Raw genomic sequence first — 13561 nt, 5'->3', positions numbered from 1 at the left:
CTGAGGTCATGAAACTTAGTTCTTGGAAAGGAGAATGAAATAAGGTGCTTCTCAGAACAATAGAAGTGATAGAACTGAATGATAATGAAAAGAAGATTTGGGCTGAAAGGAAGAAGTTTCTGCAATACACACATTACCCCCCACACCCACCATACACACATCCTAGTAAGGCAGACATTGTTACCACAATGAATACAGGCTTCAGGATCAGAACCTCTTGGCTCAAATCCTATTTTCCAGTGTGATCTTGAATAAATTCCTCAACTTCTCAGGACATCAGCTTCAGCGTCTGAAAAGTAGGAATGATCGACCAGCCGTTGAAAGGTTTCTATGCCGATAAAGTTCAAGGCCTCTAATGGCTGCTGAACAATAGTAAATGTGCCGGCTGTTGCTTAAACTAAGAGCACAACTCCCAGTTAAATGTGCATGACAAGCTACAGCCCTTTCCTCCTAGGTAAAGTAAGCGTGCTATGCTTTGCCACTTATTTCCCTGAGCCATGACCCGTTCATCCCTGCAACTTTCCAAAGGATTCCTTGTTTGAATGAAACACTTAGCTGAGACAGCAGTTGGCTAGTGCTGAACTGCTTTGCAGCCTTCAAAAACTGGGCCTGCTTACTGCCCTTCTCTACCCCTTTGTGACTGGTCGGTGCTCAGTGACAAGTGGCTGGGAGGCAGGGAAAGAAAAGAATGCTGCAGAGATGACCTGTTGCTCTCATCTCTTCCGGATCCATTTATGTCCCAGAGAAACATTTGCCCTTGGCTATGTGCTATTTCCCCCTCTGAGTCATGAGTCTTCCTTTCTTGCAGCATTCTCCAGCCCTTACCTTTTCCTATAATGGCAAAATGATTTCTCTAGCTGTGCAGCTGAGCTGAGTGACCTAACACATCCAAGTGCAGGCAGAGAGGTGTCTGTGTCCTATTTCTGGGTAATTGTTGAAGTGGTGCTCTCTGATTTCTCTAACTGCTCTGTGGTGTCCTTTCTTTGCTACAGAAAAGTAACAGCCGTCAATGACAGAGCAGGGCACGGTGAAAGAGACACAGGTGGTCACAGTTATCATTCATTTTCATCTTCAGTGTTGCTCACTGCACTGTCTTTAGGGTACATGGTGACCACAGAGCCCAGAGGCTTCCTCCCAGGGTCCTTTTCATTCAGTAAGACAAAAGCAATTCTCTTTTGCTGACTTCAACTCCCTGTGCTTCTATTCAGCTTCCACTAGCCCTACTATAGGGATTCGAGGCAGAGGTAGTCAAAAACAAAACTGTGAAGTGTGAAGGTCATGCCATGTCATTGGAGCCTCCTATCTTGGCTTTCTCTGACCTGACTTTTTCCTTGGTGACATCTCTTTTAATCTGTGTATGGGGCTTCGTGGGGTACTCAGGGCTCCTCATGCGTAAGCTCCTTAGGCAATGTTCAGTATCCCCTTTTAGACCATCCATTCATACTGTGGAAAAATGACTGCTAATGAATTGAAATGTGACCCTACTTAAGGTTATTTCTCACTTAAAAAGCATCAGAAGTAAGATTTCTGTGGTAACATGTCAAATGTAATCCAAAGAAAGGGGATGGAGAGTAGATAAAAAAAAAAAATGATTGTAAAACATGACAAAAGAGCCTTCTTTTGCTCATTTTGGTAGTTGGGAGTGAGCAGAGAGAAGATAGTAAGATGAACTGAGCCAATCTAAATACCTGATATGCCAGCATCCTCTATGTACCCCCTTCCCATACAGGCCTATTGTGAAGGGAGGAGGTGCACCAAGTTCTCATCTGTGACAAATTACGTTTGTTGTGATAAGTTTTCATTGCAACTCTGACTATGTTTTTCTTAGTTGCTTCAAGTAATTGTGTGACCCTGTAAAATTCTGTAAACTCCTGTTATCATATTTAACTGTTTTGGCCTAATAAAGTTGCAACTACAGAAACACGGCCATGATTTTCTGTGATCTCTCCACTGCTACTTAATTTGTCCATGGATTCACATGAGCTAATGTATGAGAATGTTTTCTAAAGTGCGAAATTATATAGAAACTCAGTTTCAGTATATTTCAAAGTGGTTACTAGGGTAGTAAAAGAAATGTCAGCACTTTAACAAGCAAACAGAATGTTTTCAGAAAAGTTTCTAAATGTGAGAATTTTCAGTTTCGTAAGATTAAAATATATATGTATCTTTTAAAAAATAAGAAAATGGTGTGGTGGTTTGAATGTGGAGTGTTCCCCATAAGCCCATGTGTTTTCCCAGCAGGTGATACCCTTTGGCAATATGTGGGGCTTTAGGAGGTGGAGCTTTTCTGGAGGCACTGGGTCACTGAGGGAAGGTCTTGTTTTATAGCCCAATTCTACTTCCTGTTTGCTCTCTGCTTCCTGGCTAATGTGACCAGGTGTCTCATATTCCTGCCACCATGCCTTCCTTGCCATGATGGACTCTTTCCATTTGTAAAGCATAAGCCAAAATAAACCCTTCTTTCTTTAAGTTGCTTTTTAAAGGAATTTATTTGTCACAACAATGAGATAAGTAGCTAATGTAAGATGCATTGCCCCAAAGGAGAAAATACACTTTTCATAGATTTGTTTCCCAAATTTAGTGATTCATGAGTGAGAAAATGATGAAAAAGAAAACTTTACCTGGATCAGTATTATTTCAAACTCCTTTTGTAAATAAAAGGTGAAGCTAAAATGTGTTTTTCACCCCCAGTGCAACAATCATTTCGTTTTTCTCAGTTCTTTATTCATTCACTCAAACAACATTGACTGAGCTCATTTAGCACAGGCACCCTTCCAGGATCCCAGGAAACCAGGATGAAGTCATATTTGGGAATTTGAAAGATTAGCAGTCTACTGGAGTTAGTTAACAGGGTTAGTTTTACAATGTGGTAAGTGTTAATAGAGGTTTGTATATAATTTTTATGTGCAGGCACAGGTAAGGTACTTACTATGGAGGAGGAATAGAAAAAGGAGTTAGACAGTGTGCTTGGGAAAACTTGCTGGACAGGACAAGAGAGGGTAGCATTACATGGAGTAGCACATTGTTTACTATAAGGCTACAAAGAATCTTTTAAAGGTGCCAGTGGACTAATCGTGAAAGCTGTATGCATAGTACTCAAAAGATTTTGAATGATGATTGTAAGGTTAGTCACAGTTATAATTGTAATCATATAAATCATATATCTTTTTGTCATTTTTTAAGGTAGGATCTCACTGTAGCTCAGTCTGACCTGGAACTGTCTCTGTGGTCTCAGGGTGGCCTCAAACTCATGGCGATTCACCTACCTTTGCCTCCCTAGCACTGGGATTAAAGACGTGTGCCACCTTGCCCAGAAAATCATATATCTTTGATGTAACTTTTTTTGTGTACGTATGTGTGCATATATGTGAATGCTGATATATATGTGCATGTAGAGGCCAGAGGGAAACCTTGGGTATTCTCAGGGGCTATTGAAATTTTTTGAGACAGGGTCTCATACTGGACCTAAACTTGCCAGGGGTTTCGACTAGCTAGCAGATTCTGAGCAGGGTGAAGGTAAATATGTCAGGGAAGAATGGTTGCTAATTAGCTTCTCATTGCTGTGGGGGAAAAAAAAAAAAAACTTGGTATAACTTAATGCTGTAAATGTTTGTTTTGGCTTATGGTTTCAGAGGTCTCAGTCCTTCATCACTTGGCCCTGCTGCCTTTGGGCCTTTAGTGAGGTAGAAGATCATGGTAGAAACATGTGGTGGAGGAAACCTCCTACCCCATGGAGCCAGGAGGCCAAGAGAGAGAGAGAGAGAGAGAGAGAGAGAGAGAGAGAGAGAGAGAGAGAGAGAGAGAGAGAGACAGGAAGTATCTGAGGTTTCAACATCTTTCTGAAAGACACACCCTCCGTGACCTAACTTCTTCCATGTAGGCTGTAGTCATTTCCCGATAGCACCACAGGCTGCTGTCCAATCCTTTAGAAAGTGAACCTTTGCAGAATATTGACAACCCAAACCCCAACAGTGGTATACTACTGATATTGCTACAAATTTTCAAATAAACCTATCCCAATTAATTAAAAATAGATGGCAACATGTTAGTTGGGGGAATACAATAATATTACAACTGATAAAAACCTAAGATTTCTGTCAAAAAAGAACAAAACCACATACAGAGTTCTACACTCAACATAAGAATGAAAATATGTCTTATGTAATGTATTTATAGTATGCCAACCCCATAATTGACAGGAAATTCACGGATTTTCTTTTAACTTCCTGAACTCAATAGCTAGATTGGTAAGAAGAAACATAACCAAACCTTCATTTTACTGAAGTTATAGAAGTCAGCAAACAATGAAATATGGAGCAGAGTTTATGGGAAACCATTTTGTCTTATCCATTTTTTACAGAATCAGAGGCTTAGCCATTCTCATGAGGTGACACACCTCAGTCAAGGCTGTGCTGAGATGGGAGTCAGATATATGACTTCTAAAGTGTAGCTCTTTTCACTACAATCCAATAGCTTCCCAAGAAAGACATGGAAATAAGTTAATGGGATGTGGGTGACTAGCAGAAAGTACGTTTAAAAGCCAAGCACCTGTTTCATTATTAGAGGTTGGTCATTTTTCCCAGATTAAATGACAACAATAAAGTTGATGCTCTCCACATATGTGCATTCCAAAAATAATTTTGGACTCAATCTTACTTCAGGATACAGGTATCTGAGTATATGTGATTTATATTGTTATTACTTTCATACTTTAAAAATTAGAAACAGGGGCTGGAGAGATGGCTTAGCGATTAAACGCTTGCCTGTGAAGCCTAAGGACCCCGGTTCGAGGCTCGGTTCCCCAGGTCCCACGTTAGCCAGATGCACAAGGGGGCGCACGTGTCTGGAGTTCGTTTGCAGAGGCTGGAAGCCCTGGCGCGCCCATTCTCTCTCTCTCTCCTCTATCTGTCCTTCTCTCTGTGTCTGTCACTCTCAAATAAATAAATAAATAATTTAAAAAAAAATTAGAAACAGAAATATCAGTTTATTTAGGATTAGCAAGAAGAGGCTTCACAAGGATAAAAAATGGTTGGTTTGTGAGCAATTCATTTTATTAAGTGATAGAAAACTTTTGTGGAACTTTTAAGTGGTAGAAAAATAAGACATCTATATTACCAGTGTCATAATTTTTTAACAAATACATTCTTCATTCATTTTTGTTCTTTATCTCTTTTTGACAGTGTCTAGTGTCTATTCATGTAGCCCAATGGACTTGTCTTGAACTTACTATGATCAGCAGAAGAATTTCACAAATACATTCTAAATCCCCCCCCTTTTTTTTTGAGGTAGGGTCTTCTCACTTTAGATCAGGCTGATCTGGAATTCTCTATGTAGTCTCAGGGTGGCCTCGAACTCATGGTGATCCTCCTACCTCTGCCTTCTGAGTGCTGGGATTAAAGGCATGCACCATCATGCCCAGCTTACAAATACATTCTTGAAACAACAGTAAGTCATGTATTTATTGTTTATTTTAAGTTTTAAATGAGTAAAACTTAGTTTGAAAGGGTTCTTATTGATCAGTTCCATGTATATAACATAAGCAAAAGATGGAATAAAATATAATAAAAGAAATGAACACATGTATTTGTTTTTAGAAATTTTATTATAGATAGGGAAGAAATCTTTTTGTCTCCTTCCTGCTCCAAATAAAAGAACTAACATTTGTATATTAAAATTTTGAATCACTTTGTCCATAAATTTAATCATTACTATGAAATAATTCATAAAAATTATCAATAAAAATTAATTTGAAAATAATCAATACTATTCAGAAACAAGGAAACCACATGTATTAGAAATTAAAAGGTTTTGTTATATAATTATATGCATATATATAGATATTTGCCTGTAAAATTTGCCAAATCTAGCTAAAAAGATTAAAGCTAATGAATTATTAAAATAGGTATTTTACTAATCAAATAGTTTGGGCTAATATAGAAATGTTAAGAAATTTAAACACAAGTTATAACTATAAAGTTAAGAGACTGGTCTTTGATATGAACATATAGAAAGCTACTTTGTAAAATTAGTGATAATGTTTTTGAGATTATAATTATGCATCTTTTCTAAGAATTCTACAACATTCTAAGGACAAATGTCTATTTTGTGATTACCTTCAAAAGAATATGAGGTTCATAATTTAATTTAGTCATTTGATATAATCTTTACTTTTGGCTGCCAACAGAATTCCAGTTTAGTCATTTTTTTTATATTGACTGAAGCTGGACATTTGGAAAAATCTTATTAATTTCCATTGACTTAAGATGTTATACTTTATCAGGGTATTCAAACAAATCCTAACTAGTTTCTGATAGCAATTCTAAAATTTTACCATTTATATACTTTTACACTGTATAAAATATAGTAACTATACTGCTGACATTTTTTACATGCCTATAATTTAGAATAATAAGCATTTTATGTCATAAAACTAAAAGGGATAATTTTATATGACATTACAAAATCCATACTAGAGAACATCTTAGAAATGTGTAGCTGTTAGTTTCTAATTTATGAATGTAACTCAGTTTCATGGACCCTCAAAATTGCCAATTTCCCCTATAAATCTACATGAATTGTAGTACTAAAAACTGTGCTTATGTGTAAGAAATAGACTTTGCCATAAAATGTCATTAAATAGCACCAATGTTACTTAACATAAAACATTAATAGGAATGTAGAACACAGATTAAGTTGCTAACTGTGGGAGAGGAAACATCTAGAAGACAAAATACCCACTAGATGTGAATTATCTAATAATCACAGTCAGATAAATACCAGTTATAAAACTTTACAGGATTTTGATTGCAAAAAAGGAAAGTCCTATATACCAGCTTTTATATTCCATTCCAAAGAAGCTCTGTAAATGCTTATCTCTGACAGCATAATCTTACCAGTGAAGTTACCTTGTATACTTTATATATTAGATCAACTAAGATAACACATACAATAAAAATGTTTTAAATCAATCTTATTAGAGCAACATTTACATAAAGTACAACATATACAGTAAAATGAACCATCTTATTAAATATGCTTGCAGATTAACAATTATCTTGAATATATTTTTGTGATTGTTTCACATTTACTTTTCTTTTTATATTTAATAATTACTCTCATCACTATACACTTTTGTTACTGCCTGCACTTTCTAGTATGTTGGTATATGCTACCTTTAGCTTTCCTGATAATCAAATCTATAAAAGCAATTTAAAAACATTACTTCAGGAGTAAAATAGAAGTCACATGCTTTTATGAGTAGTTGTGCACAAAATTATTGTAATATTTTAAAGAAAATATCCCATGATCATTATCAATCCATCAGTATAAAATGCATTTCCATACAAAAGCAAATACTGTCTGCCTTTAAAATTATGTGTTGCCAACCTACTATATAGTTCCTGTTATAAAATTAGATTTGACATCCTTGGCTATTAATTGGGACAAAAACATCTCCCCATGAAGCATTTATAAATGTGGATGACCATATTAACATTCTTCTTAATGAGAATAGTTTGGCGATGAACAGAACAGTAGTGTTTTTATGTTACAGCAACAAAGAAGTCGAGCAGTATCCAAATCTCCATTCGGAGTCTAAGTGTTCAGTCGTGGCTCAGTTGCAAGCTGACAGAAGAGAAGCAGCGTCCCACGCTTGTACACAATGGGGCAATGACAACATCTGTCACACTCTTCCATATTGTCTGCACTGAGGGAAGGACCATTAAGCAGGTCTTTACAAAAGGCATTAAAATCCTGGGGGGAGAGGAATATATATATGAGCATTGTTAATGTTACCAAATGAGGTCACTAATGCCTGTACCTGCTTCAACTGAAATGTAATGACATAATTTAGTTTAGTAAGATCAAATACTTCAAAATAAATAAATAGATAATCAATGACCAGAGTGATAAAGAAACTCATGAGATAAACGACAAAAAAAAAACAGACATGATAAAACAACAATAAACAAAACAGTACATTCATCTGCCTGACTGCCCCTAAACAGTGACCTGCCTTACACTTCCTGTTTCTCTTCCTCCCTGCCCGGCCTGTTGCCTCTCTCCATGTGCCTCTCTGGTGCACAAGGCTGGCTGTGCTCTAAAGTACTGGAGCAAACTTCTTAATTTTCAAATTCATCAAAAATAAAATCATAATGATGCTTATATTTGTTTTTCCTTCTAGTAAGTCCACACACTGAAAAGGCTATATGGTGTCGTTAAGGAGAAAATGTAGTCTATTCTCAGATGGTTTTCTGTTTACTTTTTCTTAAGATAACAGTATGTTCTCTTATTTGTAAGGTTGGTGAATTTTTTTTTTTTTTAATGCAACCCTCTCAATAGGATTCTTTCTGAGCACAAAAGTGTTTGCGAATTCTTAGGAATTTCTGGAGGTCTTGATGGACTGGTTAGGACCTGGGGGAGACCAGGTAATGTGGTTGATTTTTGTGGCTTGCTATTAAAATGTGACTTAAATAAAGATGGGTTGCACTTAACCAAAGATTAGTAACTGACTGATATATTTTTAGAATGATGACTTATTTATATTGCCTATCTACACAGACTATATTTACCTGGTGTTTTGTTCTAAGTGCTAAATATTTAAAAAAATATAACAAAATTAATTCTGGGCATTTCAGAACTAAGCAGTTAATCTTAAACATAAAAATGGCAACCTTTTCTTTTTAAAAATATTTTTATTTATTTATTTGGAGGGAGAGAGAGAATGAATGAATATGGCTGTAGTAGGGCCTCTAGGAACAGCAAACCAACTCCAGATGCATGCACTACTTTGTTCATCTGGCTTTACATAGTACTGGGGAATTGAACCCAGGTTGTTAGGCATTGCAGCAAGCACCTTAACTACGGAGCCCATGTCTCCAGCCTGCAACTTTTCACTTCTTATCCCATTACTTGCTTATCCCATTGTGTGGCCTTGGGTCCCTTGGCACAATTTCATTTTAAGTAAGAACAGGAAATTTTATATAATATTTAAGTCTTAAATAATACAACTTGGTATCAGGGATAATCATTCATTTTGATGTATCTCTGAGAAGTCCACATGATTCTTCCATATAATGAATAGGCCTATGCTAAAGTTAGAATGTATAATGAAAAAAAATAACAAAATAATCTGTTTTACAGTATATCCTGAAGTTTACATCATAAACTTTCTTAACCAAATCCAATTTCCTTTAAACTATAATGTGCTTTCTCATCTTCCCTATGCTAATTATTTTCTATCTGCAAAACTCCTAGATCTCTGTCTTAAAAGTGACTTCAGTACTTGACCAAAGTTGGTTCTCTAACTAAGCAAGACACAACTGCCCACATTTGAAGATTTTAGTTCACAGAATGGAATGAACATGTTTCATTGTCATTAAATTATTCTCTCACTTTGGGTCAGAAAGTCCAATAATTCTTGAATATCAAACTTGAATTATGTTTTCAATGTCATGAATTATTTCTCCCCTGAAAGTGCACCCCTGGAAGTGGAAGCTAGAATGATCTAAAATATAGTCAAGGCTTAACATGACTTAACCAAACACTTCTTGTGTAATATGTATAATCTAAATGATTGTGTATCACTTCATTGCATAATTTAGCCCTAAATATCGTCTTGAAGATTGTCATTGTCATAGCAATTTGCTTTATTAAAAACAATCTTGTAGAAATGAGATTGCTACCTATTAATTTCCAGCATGGCTGCCCAGGAAACATAAAGGGTCCAGATGTTGCCCCTGCATGACTTTGGTAATGATCCCCAGTTGTTAAGTAACTTTGTTTGTTGAATGTGTTTATCTGTGAGTGAAAGGAATCAGGATGGTCTAGGGCCCAGTATAATGAGGGGTCTGTCTTTTGCTTTTGTTGTTGTTATCTGCTTAAAGAACTTAAAATCAAGAATCAAGTCATGGGTGGTTATGTGTACTTGTGGTCTTAGCTATGAAGGAGGCTAAGGCAGGAAGATCACTAGATCCTGGGAGTTCATAGCCAACCTTGGCAACATAGTAAGACTGCATCCTTGAGAGAAAGAAGAGAGGAGAGAGGAGGAGAAATGTAAGAACAGAAAACTAAATCCCAATGTGTGGTGACATTGTGATGTGGTTCTCATAGTGATGCTACACATTTTCTTAGCTTTGGTAACCACCAACTTCTCAAAACAATAACCAAGCCCTACTTAAAAGAGTTTCAAAAAAGGAAAAGAAAGAGCTTATTCAAATGGGTCTGCTCTTAGATAAAGCCTCTCATTGATCTGGAATATATCATGGGAATGCAATCCATCAGTGATACAACTATTTTACCAAGGCATCAACTAACATTTAAGCCTTTTCATGGTTTGTAATAACTCCTCTGTCTACAATCATTGCTGCCTGGTGACACAAATATGTGATAGTTAAATATTAATACCCACATGAATGTAATTTGAACAGCTAGCTGAAGTTAAATAATACATTGTGTGCAGTTAAAAAGAAAATGTGTTGCTGATTCACCCCTGGAAGCTCCATGCAGAGCACATCTCCCTGTCTCAGGAAGGCTATGTGGAGAGAGGCATCATTTGGTGAACTACCTTAATTATATCTTTCCACCATTTAGTAAGTAAAAACTTTTCTCCAGTCCTTCTACAAAAGCTTTAGAAGGCTTTGTTTTATTGACTATAAATAAGGCACTCTATTGCCAAGTTGCTTCAAAACCAACATTTTATAATATGTTGTGTGTCTTTTACTTTTGCCCATTTTTGTAATTGAAAAAACAACTGACATAGAGGTCATAATGGCTCGTTTTAGTTAAAGAGGGATGCCAATTTTTTGCCCTGATTTAGGAATCTAAATTTTAAAATAAATCCATGGGTGTGGGAATGTCAGCATATGAGAAAATACACATCTGCCCTGGGTGGCTTCACACATGTGTGAAGGCAAGAATCCTTATTTCTCTGGCAAGCTTTTGTCAATTTCAATGTGATGGCTTACAAACTCTAGTGAATAAATCTGCATTGTTTATCCTTCAGTCATCTGGTCCATTTAAAAATATTTATTTATTTATTTATTTGAGAGAGAAGAAAGAGAGAGGGGGATGATGGGTGCACCAGGGCCTCTAGCCACTGCAAAGGAATTTCAGACGCATGTGTTGCCTAGTGCATCTGTCTTCAAGTGGATACGGGGGAATCGAACCTGGGTTCTTATGCTTTGCAAGCAAGTGCTTTGACCACTGAGCAATCTCTCAAGTCCTGGTCTATTTTTATTTATCCTCCAAAGCCTGTTTGGATTTCTTTTCCTCATGGAGGCTTCCATATTCTCTTGCTTCCCTATCAAAGAGTACTGACTTTTCTCACCTTTCACATCTTTTCCTAACCAGTGGCCGACATAGGCTGTAGACAAGCTGAAGGAGTGTCCATGTCTGTACCCAGATCAAATTAGGCATCTAACAGCTAGTTTGTGGAGCTAACTATCCAGCTGACTACAGAAATCATGCTAAAGATGGTAAGAAGAGATGAAGAATACTTTAGTAACTTCAAACAGTGAATGCTGAACGTCTATAGGGGCATGGCAATGTCTTATAAATGCACTAAGAGCTACATGGAGGCTTCAGAGATTACCCATCACCAGGACCACCTGAGATGACAGCGTGACAACTGTTTTGATGCTGGGGTGATTATTCCTCTTAGAATGAAATGGATATCCTTTGATACAACAACAGAACTTCTCAGAAGAGTAATGTGTCTATCCTAAGAAAGATATTAATGCTTCAAATACAGTCTCCAAAGTTCTGTGATGTATTCTAAGTGTGAAGAAAGTTACCCAAACCGTCCTTCCAGTGTCCACCAGGGCTCCATATTCTCTGCCTTGGAACTAGATAGCATTTCTCACTTGCACCACACAGGAGAATACCACAACACCCTTCTTATTCCATTAGTATGCACCCTGTGTTTTCATTCCTCAGTGCTGGCAGTGGTGTTTCTTAATTGTGCACACCTCCACATCACCTCTGGTCCCACACTTGCCAGTTTGCGGTAGCAGTAGAGAAGAGGCCCCTCCCAGCACTGCTTAACCATGCCTGCCTCCCCAGCACAAGTGTACTGTTGATGGCCTTCTCTCAGGAATGGCGTTTGTTTCACCCCAGGCACAGGTGGTGACTGAATAAAAGGCAAGGAAAACATGAAAGGCCCTGCCCAGAGCCACAGGCACAAGTCACAACAGAGCAGGAAGTGTGTTGCCAGGCCCATACCTCTGCAAGCAGCTCAGCTTTCTGTATGGAAGAAAACTCTCTCTCTCTCTCTCTCTCTCAATCTCCCTCCCTCCCTCCCTCCCTCCCTCCCTCCCTCCCTCTCACTCACTCACTCACTCACTCACTCACTCACTCACTCACTCACTCTTCTTTCTGTTTAAACCCCCAGGCCCAGAACTATTATTCTACAGACAGCACACTGCCTTGAAGGGCTTTCCAGATCTCTAGCTACTTGCTTGGGATCTGAAGCATGTGCTTTTGCCTCCTCCAAGGATCCTGGGGTATGGTTAACTGCAGCATGACAAAAAACATCCCTCCTTTTTGTAAAGTGCACCCCATGTGAGTCCCTTTCTCACCAGATGTGCAGACAGCTGAGGGTGGCAAAGAGAATGCCCGCGAGGAAGGCCAAGGGGATGGCGAGGAAGACGGTCAGGAACTTGTAGAGCACGTATTTGCTGATTTCGAAGAGGGCATGGCTGCAGATCCACACTTTGTCGAATGAGTGCGTAGTCACAGGCTCTGCGACCAGATCCTCGAAGCCCAGCTGCAGAGAGACAAGACGCGGGGACCTAAACTGTCACCGACGTGTCACCCGGGGAAGCAGGAGTGCTCCTGGCCGGGGAAGGACGTGGCTAGCTTGGGATGCCCCGCGTTTCTTGGGGTCGCGGTGGCCACACAGGATTCCGTCTAAGAATGCCTGGCTGCGCAGGGGTCGGGCGGGGTGGCAGGGGTCCCCGGCGGGGTGCGGGGCACACGCAGAGCCACGCTGGAGGCAGGGTGGTGGGGGAGCGAGAGGGACGTGGGCACCTGCGGTGACCCGGGCTCCAGACCGCCCCCCCCCACCTGCCCCCAGCTGCACCTTGAGATGCGAGTTGAGCCGGTGCGGATCCCGGTCCTGTGCTGAGTCCACGAACTTCTCGGGGTCCGCGTAGTCCACGCCGCTGTGGTGGCTGTAGGTGTCGTCGTCCATGAAGAGCTGCACGTCGGCCTTCTCGGTCTCCAGCCCCATGGCCGCTGCCTTGCCCAGCTGCTGGCGCCCAGAGAGGCTGCGTCCCGGCCCGGGTCCGCGCGGCCGCCCCTTCCCGTTGCGCCGCGCCCCGCCCCGCCCCGCCCCGCTCGCCAGCCCGGGCGGAGCCGCTTCCCGCTGCCGGTTCCCGCGCCCGCCCCGCCCCGCCCCGCCGCTGTCCAGATTCCGGGGACCCGACTCGACCCCGTGAGTCATTTCCCCCCACTTCCTCCCCCCTGCCCGTCCCGCTGCCCTGTAGAACCCCGCAAAGCGAGCCTGGGTCAGCTGGACCTCCCAGGCCACGGGGGAGGCCGCTCAGATTAGGATGCTCACAGG

At 39.8% G+C, this 13561-nt stretch overlaps 1 protein-coding gene across 1 annotated transcript; it reads right to left on the bottom strand.

Moving 5' to 3' along the window:
• Positions 1-6955: 6955 nt before the first annotated feature.
• Positions 6956-13286, bottom strand: Cav2 (caveolin 2). The gene is made up of 3 exons (XM_004658568.2): positions 13079-13286; positions 12576-12763; positions 6956-7752 (listed from the first exon to the last, which is right to left on the bottom strand). The coding sequence occupies exons 1-3, from the start codon at positions 13226-13228 to the stop codon at positions 7602-7604; spliced, it is 489 nt and encodes a 162-aa protein (XP_004658625.1). The 5' UTR covers positions 13229-13286; the 3' UTR covers positions 6956-7601.
• Between the last annotated feature and the right edge of the window lie 275 nt (positions 13287-13561).

Source organism: Jaculus jaculus, chromosome 10 (genome assembly GCF_020740685.1).
Source record: "Jaculus jaculus isolate mJacJac1 chromosome 10, mJacJac1.mat.Y.cur, whole genome shotgun sequence".
Classification (NCBI taxonomy): domain Eukaryota; kingdom Metazoa; phylum Chordata; class Mammalia; order Rodentia; family Dipodidae; genus Jaculus; species Jaculus jaculus.
This window is presented reverse-complemented; position numbering and strand designations above follow the sequence as displayed.